The sequence below is a fragment of the Equus przewalskii genome, chromosome 6 (assembly GCF_037783145.1).
Source record: "Equus przewalskii isolate Varuska chromosome 6, EquPr2, whole genome shotgun sequence".
NCBI classification, from domain to species: domain Eukaryota; kingdom Metazoa; phylum Chordata; class Mammalia; order Perissodactyla; family Equidae; genus Equus; species Equus przewalskii.
Window position 1 is genome coordinate 98,542,672 of NC_091836.1, and position 14,189 is coordinate 98,556,860.

The window sequence follows — 14,189 nt, forward strand, 5'->3', positions numbered from 1 at the left end:
AACTCATGCTTAGAGGCCGGTATTACCTTGATACCAAAGCCAGACGAAGACAAGTGAAGAAAAGAATACTACAGACCAGTATCCTTGATGAACACTGATGCAAAAATCCTCAACAAAATATTAGCAAATCAAATTCAGCAGCATATTAAAAGGATCATATACCATTACTGAGTGAGATTTATACCTGAGATAAAAAGATGGTTCAACATACACAAATCAATCAATGTAATACATCATATCAACAGAATGGAGGGAAAATAAAACATATGATCATCTCAATTATGCAAAAAAAGCATCTGACAAAATTCAACACCCTTTCGTGATAAAAAGACTCAACAAACTAGGAACAGAAGGAAACTACCTCAACATAATAAACGCCATATGTGAAAAACACACAGCAAATCTTATACTCAGCAATGAAAGACTGAAAGCTTTTCCTCTAAGATCAGGAACAAGACAAGGATGCCCACCTTCACAACTTATATTCAACATAGTATTGGAAGTCCTAGCCAGAGAACTTTGGCAAGAAAAAGAAATAAAAAACGTTCAAATTAGAAAGGAAAAAAATAAAATTATCTCTTTGTAGATGATATGAAACCTTATAGAGCCTACAAAAAAATTGTTAGAACCAATAAATGAGTTCAGCAAAGTAGCAGGACACAAAGTCACAAAAAAATCAGTTGCATTTTTCTACATTAACAATGAACAATCTGAAAATGAAATTAAGGAAACAATCCCATCTACAATAGCAACAAAAAGAATAAAATACTTAGGAATTAACTTAACCAAGGAAATGAAAGACTTGCGCAATGAAAACTAGAAAACACTGCTGAAAAATTTTTTAAAAGACATAAATAAGCAGAAACACATCCTCTGCTCATGGATTAGAAAACTTCATATTATGAAGATGTCAATACTACCCAAAGTTAGCTACAAATTCAATGCAATCCCTATCAAAATCCCAATGACAATTTTTGCAAAACGGAAAAACCTATCCTAAAATTCATATGGAATTTCAAGGGACCCTAAAAAGGCAAACAATCTCAAAAAAGAAGAACAAATCTGGGAACTCACACTTCCTTATTTCAAAACTTTCTAGAAAACTCTAATAATCAAAACTGTGTTGTACTGGCATAAAGACAGACACATGGACCAATGGTATAGAACAGAGAGCCAAGAAAGAAACTCTCACATAAATGGTCAAATTATTTTTGACAAGGGCACCAAGACCATTCAATCGGGAAAGGACAGTCTTTCAACCAGTAGTGCTGGGAAAACTGAACCTCCACATGCTAAGAATCAAGCTGGACCCTTACCTACATCATATGCAAAAACTAACTCAAAATGGATCAAAGACCTAAATGTAAGACCTAAAACTATAAAACTCTTAGAAGAAAACATAGGGTAAAATCTTCACGACATTGAATTTGACAATGATTTCTGGATATGACACCAAAAGCACAAGCAACAAAACAATTCATTAAAACAAAGAATTGTATGCATCAAAAGACACCATCAACGGAATAAAAAAGACAACTCGCAGGAGAAAGGATTTGCAAATCATATATCTGATAAGAGATTAATATCCAGAATATACAGAGAACTCCTAAAACTTAACAACAAAAAACAAACAACTTGATTCAAAATGGGCAAAATACTTCAACAGACATTTCTCCAAAGACTACATACAAATGGGCAATAGGCACATGAAAATATCCTCAACATCACTAATCATTAAGGCAATGTAAATCAAAACTATAATGAGATACCACCTCACACTCATCAGGAAGGTTACTATCAAAAAAACAGAAAATAAGTGTTGGTGAGGATGTGTAGGAATTAGAACCCTTGTGCACTTTTGGTGAGAATCTAAAATGGTATAGCCCCTGTGGAAAATAGTATGGAGGTTCCTCAAAACATTCAAAATAGAATTACCATATGATCCAGCAATTCCATGTCAGGATATATACCAAAAAGAAATTAAAGCAGGGCCTCAAACAAATATGTGTACACCCATGTTCACAGCAGCATTGTTCACAGCAGCATTGTTCACAACAGCTAAAACATGGAAGCAACCCAAGTGTCTATCTACGAAAGAATAGATAAGCATAATGTAGTATATACATACAAAGAAATATTATTCAGTCTTTAAAAGGAAGTTAGTTCTGACATACGCTACAAAATGGATGAAGCTTGAGGATATTATGCTGAGTGAAATAAGCCAGTCACAAAATGACAAAGACTGTATGATTTCACTTATACGAGGAACATAGAGTAGTCAAAATCATACAGACAGAGAGCAGAAGGTGTTTGCTAGGGGCTGGAGAGAAGCAGGGGAATGGGTAGTTACTGTTTAATGAATGGGTATAGAGTTTCAGTTTTACAAGATAAAGAGCCACCTGGAGATGGATGGTGGTGATGGCAGAACAACACTATGAATGTATTTAACACCACTGAACTGTACACCTAAAAATGGTTAAGATGGTAAATTTTATGTTATGTGTATTTTACCACAATAAAAAATATTGGGGAAAAAAATCTTCCTAAAGGCGCTTGAGCCTAGACCCCATAACCTTTTATATATTCCAATTCTGACTTGTCCCTTCTGAGACACTACTAAGACTTGGTCAAGGTAGTGTTCTCACTTCCTGAAATGAGTCCTAATAAACACAGAGTTGCTTTATTAACAACTTGTTTGGTGATATTTTGGGGAATTCAATGAGGCACTTCTAATTTACACTGCTAACAAGAATATAAGAAACTTCTTGTTTTTCTACAAGTTTGTAAAGTAAGGTAGGAATCTGGCGCTTTATTTTTCTTCAGATGGAACTCAGTTCTAACACCATTTCTTGAATAATCTATTTTTCCCTATTGATGTGAAAAGCCACCTTTATCATTCACTAACTTATGTATTTGGATCTATTTCTGGGTTCTATTATGTTCTAAGGAATACCTATGTATTCATGTACACTATGCCAAGCTTCTTTTTCAGAAATTTCCCAGCCACTCTTGTATGTTTATTTCCACATAAACCTTAGAATCAGCTTAAGTACCACAAACACGCTCTTGGGATTTTAAATTGGATTGTATTAAACTTACTAAGGATGCTGATAACCTTATACTGTTGACTCTCTTAGCCAAAAACAAGATGTGACTTTATGTTTTGAAATGTGCTTGGAGCTTCAGCTTGTACTTGGTGTTTACCTGTTTCTTTTCTCCAGAGTCAGGTCTCTGTTTCAGACCTGTGCCTCATATAACCCAACTCTAATTTTACTCCCATACACAACCTTGTAGGTCTGTCTGGCCTCAAAATTCCCAACATTTCTAGTTTTGTCTTTCCTCTGTTACTTGAGCTCTGATTCTGATATGTTATCTCAAAGTTCCTGTTTCAGTGCTGCGAAATAGTGAGAATAGGGGACATCGTAATTAAACTTTCAATTTTTAGCTGTTAAGATTACTTTGGTGGAAAGGCATGAAAAAAGCACCATCAAAAATGTTTCTAGTGCTGGCCTGGTAGCGCAGCATGAAGTTGGCACGTTCCACTTTGGCAGCCCGGGGTTCGCCAGTTTGGTTCCCGGGTGCAGACATGGCACCACTTGGCAAGTCATGCTGTGGCAGGTGTCCCACATATAAAGTAGACGAAGATGGGCATGGATGTTAGCTCAGCACCAGTCTTCCTCAGCAAAAGGAGGAGGATTGGCAGCAGATGCTAGCTCAGGGCTAATCTTCCTCAAAAAAAAAAAAAGTTTCTTTATAGATGAGGTTAGAGAGAGAATCAGATCTGATACTATTTTTTAATATTTAGTTACAGTATGTAACACCAGCCGGGAAAATATGGTACAATTCTAAGGTTTCACTTCTTAAAAAATATTTTGGGGGCCGGCCTGGTGGCACAGTGGTTAAGTTTGCACACTCCACTTTGGTGGCCCCAAGTTTGCCAGTTCAGATCGCGGGTGTGGACCTATGCACGGCTTATCAAGCCATGCTGTGGCAGGTGTCCCACATATAAAGTAGAGGAAGATGGGCACAAATGTCATCTCAGGGCCAATCTTCCTCAGCAAAAAGAGGAGGATTGGCCACAGATATTAGCTCGGGGTAATCTTCCTCAAAAAAAAAAAAAACAGCTCCTCTATAACACACAATATATTTCTCAGATATGAAATAGTTCATAGTAGTTTTCAGAGTTATCTTCAGTGTTATTCTTAGCTTTTATGTTATCAGAAAGTCTAAAAAAAAATTTTATTCTCAGTTTTCTGGAAGCCCAAATGTTATTAACAGTTTTACTTGGAATTTTCTTGAGACTTCATTTAAAATGATGCACAATCCCCTGAATACATTTAGGAAATATAAAAATTAACTTTGCAATTAAGGATCAGAATACATTTTTAAATAGATGCTAAAAATGGTAATCTGAGGGAAAAAATACTCACATTTTGCCATTTAAGTTCTTGTGTCTCCACAATAATTTTGCCAATCTGCTCTTCATATTGAGTTTCTGCTTCCTAAATCAATAAAAATAATAAAAATGCTAGGAAAATTAAAACTTTAAAACTTCTAGTTTCAGCACTTTTAAAGAGATAAAAAGAGCATCCTGCCACCCTTCCAACAAGAAAAAAGCTGGGCAAATTACAAATTAAATAGACAAACCCATCAGAGAACTGAGGTTCCAGATCAATCAAGTAATCCAAAATGTGGATAGAGAAAGGTGCCTGCAGAGAGAACAGAACTGCAGCGTTTACTTACCTAGGACATAAGCCACTAGGTACTATGAGAAAACTCAGCTAAAAGTCCTTAATAAATTGTTAAAGGCAGAACATAGGCTAGGGTAACAACATGAATCCCCTGTGGGCCCCAGAAATAAGGAGACTTATACTTCCTATTAGGCTCTTCTTCCAGATACCCACCAGGTGCTTACAGGAAAGGATGGGAAGAATCTGAGAAAGCTTGCCCCTGTGGTGCTGGCTGGGGAGGAGAGGAGCTGTCGAAAGCCATCTTCCCTATTTCCCCTACAGACCAAGAACCTTGATCTGCAGGGGAAAGGGCAACAAAAACTCTACCTAAGGACCCTCGTGGAAACCCTCTGCAACTGGGAAAGGGAACCAACAGCCACCACTGAAAACTCTACCAAGACAGACCTGTTCTCCTGATCCCCCTAAAAAACAAAGGCCTTAGTCTACAGGGGGAGGACAATAAAAACTATAGCATGAGAGCACCTGTGGAAACCCACAGCAACTGGGAGGAGAGGCTAGGAAAATACAACAACAGCTCTTTTGTTGGGGAGGAGCAGAAATACACGCTAGGCCCAGCATTAAATATAAAGGACAACAGGAACTCTTGTGAAGATCTTACCTTGAGACCCAGGTTCACTCTAAGGTGCAGGCGTTAATAACCCTACCACTTGACCAACAAGCAGAGGCTTTAATAAGAACATCAGAGAATGACCCCATTCCTCCACTGTCACCACACCTGAGCAACAAGTATCAAGTAAAAAGAACAGGGAGAGCTGCAAAGATAGACTCTCTCTGAGAATCAGCACAAAAGGAAAACCTAAGTCAAGTGGAAAGGCCCAGGGCCAAGCACAAGGCAATTATTTAGGAAAAACCCTCTGATTTTGTTTAAAATAATTTAATCCTCCTGAACTAGCCCATGCCATAAACACAAGGTATCACTAGAGAAGTCTGAAGCTTTTGTGGAAAACTTCTACAGGCAGACTTGAAAACTGCCCGGATGAGCACCGACGGTGGGCCCCACCACATACAGAGAGCTCTTCTGCAAAGGCTGGGAGGTTTTTTTCTTTTGGTCCCAGGTATTTAAGGAAATCTGTGTCAAATAAAGCACGAGCTGATCACTAAGCTAAGCACACAGTGACTTCAGTGGCTACACATGACAAAAACTGCAGAATTTACAAAATTATTTCAGAAAAGTCACTAAACAAACAATGACGACAACAAGCAGCAACTCTGGGGAGGAGGAAGAACCTGATTTCCAGAGTTGCCACATTTTCAAAATGTCCATGTTCAGTTCTCAACAAAAAAATTACAAGGCATGCAAAGAAACAGGAAAGTGTGATCCATACACAGGGAAAAAAAGCTAATAGAAATTGTCCCTAAGCAAGTGCAGACCATGGACTTGATAGACAAAGACTTTAAATCAACAATTTTAAGTATGTTCAATGAGCTAAAAGAACCCACACACAAAGATACTGCAGCCATTAAAAAGTTAGTAAGTTTATGCTCATAAACTTGACAACTTAGAAAAATGGACCAATTCTTCAAAAAAACCACAAACTACCAAACCTTAACCAAGATGATATAGATAATCTAAACAGCTCTATAACTATTAATTAAAAAGCTCCTCAAAAAGAAATTTCCAGGTCCAGATGATTTCACTGGAGAATTCTATCAAATCTTTAAAGAAGAATTAACATCATTTTTACAGTCCCTTCCAGAAAAACAGAAGAGGAAGGAGCACATCCTCACCCATTTTATAAGCCCTGTTTACTGTGATGCCAAAACCAGACAAAGGCAGTACAAAAAAAGAAAACTAAGACCAATATCTCTCACAAGTTTTGATGGAAAAATCCTCGATAACATACTAGCAAATGGAATCCAGCAATGTATAAAAAATTGTACAGCATGACTAGGTAGAATTTATTACAGGCATGCAAGGCTGGTTCAACGGCTGATGTAATTCACCATAACAATATGCTATAGAAGAAAAATCATATGATTGTATCAATTGACACAGAAAAAGAATCTGACAAAATCCAACACTCATTCACGATAAAAACTCTCAGCTAGTTAGGAATAAAGGAAATTGCCTCAATTGGATAAAGAGCATTTATAAAAACACTACATTTGGGCCAGCCTCAGTGGCCTAGTGGTTAAGTTCAGCACGCTCCACTTTAGTGGCCTGGGTTTAATTCCTGGGCCCAGACCTACATTACTCTGCTAAGGGGCTGTGCTGTGCTGGTGGTCCACATACTGAAAAATAGACAAGAGCAGCACGGATGTTTACTCAGGACGAATCTTCCTCAGCAAAAAACAAACAAACAAACAAAAAAACCCACTAAATTTAACATATTTAACAATGAAAGACTGAATGATTTCCCTCTAAGATCAGGAATAAGTTAGGGATATCTATGCTCACTGTCCTTACTCAACATACAATGAAGTTCTAGCCACTGCAATAAGGCATGGATGAATGGATAGACAGGGAAAGGGAGAGAGAGAGAAGAGGAGGAGGGAAGGAGAGAAAGAGGGAGGGAGGAGGAGGGGCAGGGAAGGAGGGAAAGAGAGAGAGAAGGAAGAAAGGAAGGAAGGAAGGGAGAAAAGATCAGACAGAAGTAAAACTGTCTCTATTTCTAGATGACATGATTGTATACATAGAAAACATTGAGGGGCGTTAATGGAACCTTCTGGGTTGATGGAAACATTTTATATTTTGACAAGGGTTTGCATTATACAGGTGTACGCATCCATCACAACTCATCAAATGTACAGTTAAGATTTTTGCCTTTCAGTGTATGTAAATTTTACTCTAAAGAAAAAAAGCTGTAAACAAATATCGAACTCTCCTTAATAATATGCATTCTGAAGTATTTAGGAGGAAGTGCACTGATGCCTGCAATTTATTCTGAAATCACCAAAAAAGAAGCTAAAGGAGGGATAAATAGATAGATATGTGACAAAGCAAGTATAGTAAACTGTTAATGGTGTATGAGTGTTCACTGTCAAATTCTTTTATTTTGCTGTGTTTGACAATTTTCATAACAAAATGTTTGGGAGAAGTCAGAGTGGATATTAACAGATAAAATATATTTTTGTGGGGCCGGCCCGGTGGCACAGCGGTTAAGTGCACGTTCCACTTTGGCAGCCTGGGGTTCGCCAGTTCAGATCCCAGGTGCGGACATGGCACCACTTGGCAAGCCAACTGTGGCAGGCATCCTACATATAAAGTAGAGGAAGATGGGCATGGATGTTAGCTCAGGGCCAGTCTTCCTCAGCAAAAAGAGGATTGGCAGCAGATGTTAGTTCAGTGCTAATCTTCCTCAAATATATATATATGTATTTTTTTGTTATGAAATATTTTCCTTATGACTCTCTTACATATTCTTTGCTTTATTACACACACACACTTATGCTATGGTGTTCAAAGATAGGCTTTCATGAAAGTCGTCTCATTTAAAATGCTTTCAGCAGCAAGTAGCAACAACAAATCCCGACTCACAATGGCTTATAGGACATATCATCTCACATGACGAGTCTAAAGGCAGAGTGCTTCCAGAATTGATTTTCATTGGCTCAACAATATCATCAAGGATTATGATTTTGCCATCTTTCCATTTTGCCATTATCCAAGTGATTTTCCTTAGGCTTTTTACCCCTCCACTACTTTAAATGCAGGAATTAAGGACAGAAAGGACATCATCCTGCAGTAGAAAAAGTGTAATCTCTTAATTAAAGGGTAACAAAACTTTTCCCAGAAGCTTCCCAACACACATCTTCTAATAGCTCACAGGTTGTAACTAGGTCACATACCCACTCCTCAACCAGTCATTGGCAGGGGGAGTGCACGGGAACTTCATGAATGGTTAAGACCAGTCAGGATATACCTGACTCACCGTGGTGAGAGGTGGACCCTAAGACACAATCAGGGTTCTTACAACATGGAATAAGGGAGGGAATGTACACCAACAGGGTATGCTCTGTGATAAACAGTGAGGAGAGATTAGAAGCTCTTGAGTAATACATATCTACAGTCAAAACAAATTGAAAAAGCAAATAAGCATATACACATTTTGGGGGGGGGGGGGTACATATAACACGCATATCTTCCCAAAGCAATTGGATTGAAAATGTGCAAGATACTTTCTTCTCACAGGCCTGGTTACACACTTCTATTTAGTGGCTAAAGTGAGTTCTGAGATCTTACTATGATTTAGGTATTGTTCTGAGAATTCTTATGTATTGATTAATTTAACCCTAGGTATAATTTTGTGAAGTAAGTACTCTCATTATCACCATTCTATAGATGAGGAAACTGGGTTAGCAAGAGGATAAGTAACTTGCCTAAAGTCACATAGCAGGTAAACAGCAGAGCCAGTATTTGAACCTAGATGATCTGTCTGCTGAGTCTCCCAAACACACCATTATACTACCTTTAAGAGACTCTGGGTGCTGACAGACAGTATGGATTGTGATGCTATACTCCTTTCCTTCAAAAACTTCAGAATTTAATCTTCACATCCCACAAAAGTTAGAAAACCATTCAAAATCATATTACCTATTTTAAATATACAAGTCCATTCTGATTATTTGCTAGAACATTCCAAAATAAGAACTAAAAATATTTATTGAATGGAAAAGCAAAAGAATTTAAAAATTGCTACAAATGTCCTAATATTAGTATTTTTCTATTTCAGAAATCTTTGTAATAGATTAAGTTGACTTACATGAAAATAGTACTTTAAATACTAATTAGGAAACAGATTTTTAAAAATATGAACTTTTAGGCAATCCCATGCATATTAGAGAAATTTACCTTGACTACTTTGTAGCTAATCAAACAAAGAAACTATATGAAAGACGAGTTAATATTTGATTAGAGAACAGGAGAAACTGAACTGGGCAATTTCGTAGGAGTGGATTATGAGTGTGAAAAGGAGAATAAAAGTATCCAGTTACAGTTTTGGCTGCTTGGACATGTGCCTGCTCGATGTACTATATCCCTAAATCTGTTCAGGGTCAAGAACTGAAGAGGCCTGACCATCACAGAGCCCATCTTGTAAAACCACAGCCTGAAGCAAGCACTTTAAACAGCAGGACACTTCCTAAAGGGTATAAAGAGTAAATAAACCATCAAATTACTCCTCTTTTATTGTTTTTGTAAAAACACTTAAATCCTTGTAGTCCTAAGGCAGCTAATAAAAAATAAACACTTTTAAGGTTCTATATTCTTGGCACTTTATTGAAGTTACAGATGGGATTTTCTTACCAAATTTAATATATCTTTTCATTGACAATTTAGTAAGAATTATTAATAACTTTCAAAAGCTCCTTGAAGAATGAATGGAAGATAAAGATGAAAAATTCCAATAAAAAGGTAAATAATTTTTAATAGAAAGCATGAAGTTAAGTTAAAATCCTAATATAGAAGAAGCATATTATATAATGTTACCTTTTGGCAATGTGGATAACATCTATTTTATCAATTTTCCATTCAGTTTAAAAACATACATTCTACAAATCATTTTAATTACAAAGGGATATGATTCCACTCATAGCGTAACTAATTTTACGGGATACATAAACACTTCTTAATGTTATTTACCACATATTATACCATTAATTACCCAGTTTTCCTTCACAATTTCCTTAGCAAATCATTGCTATTTTAGAATACCCAAATTTCCTTTGGCTTTTACTTACTGCTAATTTAAAATTCCAGGACTCACTTATATTTAGATATTTAATAAATTTAATGTGTCCTTTCTCTGAACTCCCATAGTACTTTCTTCATAATTCTATTATGATATGTAATATATACTACATGAGAGTACAGTAATTAATTTGCATAGTATGTTGCAAATATTAAATTTTAAATTCTCTCAGAACAAGATTGAGTAGCAACTTTTCAAAGGTTATCAAATAAATGGATATTTTAAGTTTGAAAGTTCTGTGGTAGAGGTCTTTTATCTCCATTGTATAGAAGATTTGGCTTAGAAATATATTTTCTTTAAAAACTTTCAACCTACTTCCAATTTTTAGAATCTAATAGATGTCATATTAAAGTCTGGATGTCTAGTTTTTCTTCAATAATTGGAAGAGCTGATAGTACAGCACCCATTTTTCTATATGGCAAGAATTTTTTGAAACTGAACGGCAGATACAGGTAGAATTGAAGATACAGGCTCTGCAATTCAACACAATGTCCACCCTACTCACAAGAGGTCCAGATACTGGAGTTAGAGACACAGACTTTAAAATACATGAAACTAATATGCTCAAGAACTATGACAAAATGAATTTCAGCAGAGGGCTGAAAATTATTAAAGAATCAAATGGGAATTTTAGAACTGAAAAATACTAGAAGTGAAATTAAGAACTCAATAGACTGACTTTCTCTGCAGATTAGATAAACTGAAGAGAATATTAGTGAACATGGCACTGCTCATCAAACCACGCTGGGGCAGCGTCCCACATGCCACAACTAGAAGGACCCACAACAAAGAATATACAACTATGTACCGGGGGGCTTTGGGGAGAAAAAGGAAAAAAATAAAATCTAAAAGAAAAAAAAAGTGATTGAAATTATATAGAGCATATTAGCTCATATGCTAGAAATCAATTTTTTAAAGTTAACAAAAAGTAAAAGAAAATTCCCAAATATCTGTAAAAGAAGTAATACACTTCTAAATAACTATAGGTCAAAGAAGAAATTACAAGGAAAATTAGAAAATAATTTGAACTGAACAATAATGAAGATAAAATATACAAAAACTTGTGAGATCCAGCGAAAGCCATGCTGAAAGAGGAGTTTATAGTTTTAAATGCTTTAGATTAGAAAAGAAAAAAAGGTTAAAATTCATTAACTAAATATTCATCTCCAAAAGTTCAAAACAAAAAGAACAGCAAATTAAATAATGAAGTAACAAAGGTAAGAGCAGATATTAATAAAACGTAAAACAAATATGCAATAGAGAGAATCAGCAAAGTCAAAATTTAATTCCTTAAAAAGACTAACACAATTGATAAGCCCTTAGAAAGACTGATTCAAAATTCCTACTCATTCATAATGTCTGTGCACAAGTTATTCCCCCCATGAAGCTTCCCTCACTCTCCCGAGTAAAGTTAGGCATTTCCTTACCCACACTCTCAGAGTATATTGTGCACTCCTTTGCTATTACATGGTATTATAATCTCTAAAATCTGCTATAGTAAGTGCTCAGGAAATATTAAATAATGACCAAATATAGTTTTACTTGCTTAATATCTCCTAAAAATTAAAAAAAGGAAGCATATTAATGTGTACTACAATATTTTTTGAGTTTTCACTGTTTTAAAGTCCTAATTTTTTTTTACAAACTTTCTATTTTGAAATAATTTTAGGTTTACAGAAGACTTGCAAAGATGGTCAAGTTCATGTATACTCTTTACCCACTTCCCTAATGTTAAAAACTTACATAACTATGGTACATTTATGAAAGTCAAGAAAATAACATTGTTACAGTACTATTAATTAGACTACATAGTTTTTTTCAGATTTTACTAGTTTTCCTCCAATATCTGTTCCAGGATCCAACCAGGGACATGTTACATTTAGTTATCATGCTTCCTTGGATTCCTCCAATCTGTGATAGTTTCTGTCTTTTCTTGTTTTTCATGACCTTGACATTTTTGACAAGTATTGTTGACACTATCTTGTAGAATGTCCCTCATATGGGGTTTGTTCGCTATTTTCTCATGATTAGATTAGGTTTGGAATACCACAGACGTAAAGTTCCCTTCTCATGATATCATATCATGAGTATTTGATATTCATATGAATCAATGAGACCACATGAATTTTTTCTGGGATGTTAACTTTAATCACTTACTGCCAGGTGGTTTCTGCCAGGTTTCTCCACAGTAAACAACTATTTTTCCCTCTATATCTTCTAGTCATTAGAACTTAGCCCACAATCAAGGTGAGAGAAATTAATCTGCACTTCCTAGAGGAAGGAGTATCGAACAATTTTTCAACATGCATAAAATCATCACAGTAACTTACCAAATAATTTGGGAAAGATGCGGTGTGACTATGCAACTATTCTGTTTCTCCTTAAAGTTTCATCCATTAATTTTAGTATTCAGCAGTGGATCTTGCCTGCAGCAATTATTACTATGATGTTCTAAGGGTGATTTTCTATTTCTCTCCTTCCTCCTATATTTATTAATTGGAATCTTCTAAAAGATTTGTCCCATCTCTCTCATTTGTTCAATCATCTACTTATATCAGAAGGGAATAATGGATACTTATTTTACTCTTTGGGTTATACTGAATACTATCATTATTTATTTTGTTGCTCAAATTGTTCCAGCTTTGTCCATGGGGAGCTCTTTCAGGTTGGCTTCTTCATGTTTTTGACGTTATTTTAAGTACTTCCTTACTTTCCAGCACTAAAAGGCGCCCTAGAATAAGCCATTTCTCCAAAGAGTCCTGGTTCCTTTCATTATATAATGACATTTAGAAGCAAGATCTGGGCACTGTATATGGTTGCTGCTGCTGGGGTTTCATTACTTCTGGCCCTTTCAGTAGAGTTAGAAATTGTACGTATGTATACTAACCCATGTACACACACGTTTATATTTCTGTATCTATCTGTATGTAATCAAAGCGTGAGTTCATACTGATCTCCAATTCTAATTAGCACCACAGAGCTCATTCTGGCCTTCTCCTTGCTTATTTCTAGCTTCTTCCTTCAAAAGAGAAAAAAATCCTACCTAGCTCTATCTACAATTTGTGTATTTGAGTTTCAATCTTACCCCTATGAGAAACAAATTTACCAAATGAAGAGAGTATTTATGGACCTTTCCTGTTGTCTTTACCCTTACAGTACTAGTCAAAATACTGTTTTCCAAAGTTACTGAAGTCAGCTTCTTTTCCCACCCACTCCTTTCACTGAAATGATGTCATATGTTGGTGAAACTGTTATACATTTTCACAATCTACATTCCATCCTGGAATTCTCCCCACATTCTGGCTGAATTTTTATAAAGTTTGCATAGAGTATAGTTCACTGTTTGTTGTGTACAGTTTTACACGTTTTGACACAAACATGGAGTAATGTTTCCACCACCACTATACCACACAGAAAGGTCCATCATTCCCAAAAGTTCTCTTATGCATTCCATTTACAGTCAATCCTCATCCCATCCTTCAACACCTGGCAATCACTGAGTTTTTCCCCATCTCTTTAGTTTTGTCTTCCAGAATGTCATATAAATGCATTGTATAATATGTAGTGCCTCTTGGATTTGGCTTCTTTCATTTAGAAAAATTCATTTAAGATTCACACTTTTGTTTTTGAGAATATTCCTGGGGAATATAATTCTAGGTTGGTAGTTATTCTTTTAGTGACGCTTTTAAGTGTCATTCCATTGTCTTCTGGGCGAAATATTTCTTATTGAGAAGTCCACTATCAATTG

General features: G+C 35.9%; 1 protein-coding gene across 11 annotated transcripts in view; it reads right to left on the bottom strand.

Moving 5' to 3' along the window:
- The window catches only part of CCDC73 (coiled-coil domain containing 73), a 151,570-nt gene that overhangs the window by 96,081 nt on the left and 41,300 nt on the right, over nucleotides 1-14,189 (bottom strand). For 8 of the 11 annotated variants that reach the window (XM_070626591.1, XM_070626597.1, XM_070626595.1 and 5 more), the window contains exon 3: nucleotides 4,431-4,502. The exons of the other annotated variants lie outside the window; for them this stretch is intronic. In XM_070626591.1, the coding sequence (XP_070482692.1) occupies nucleotides 4,431-4,502 (72 nt within the window). The remainder of the gene's footprint in view (nucleotides 1-4,430; nucleotides 4,503-14,189) is intronic. 11 annotated transcript variants of the gene reach the window in all.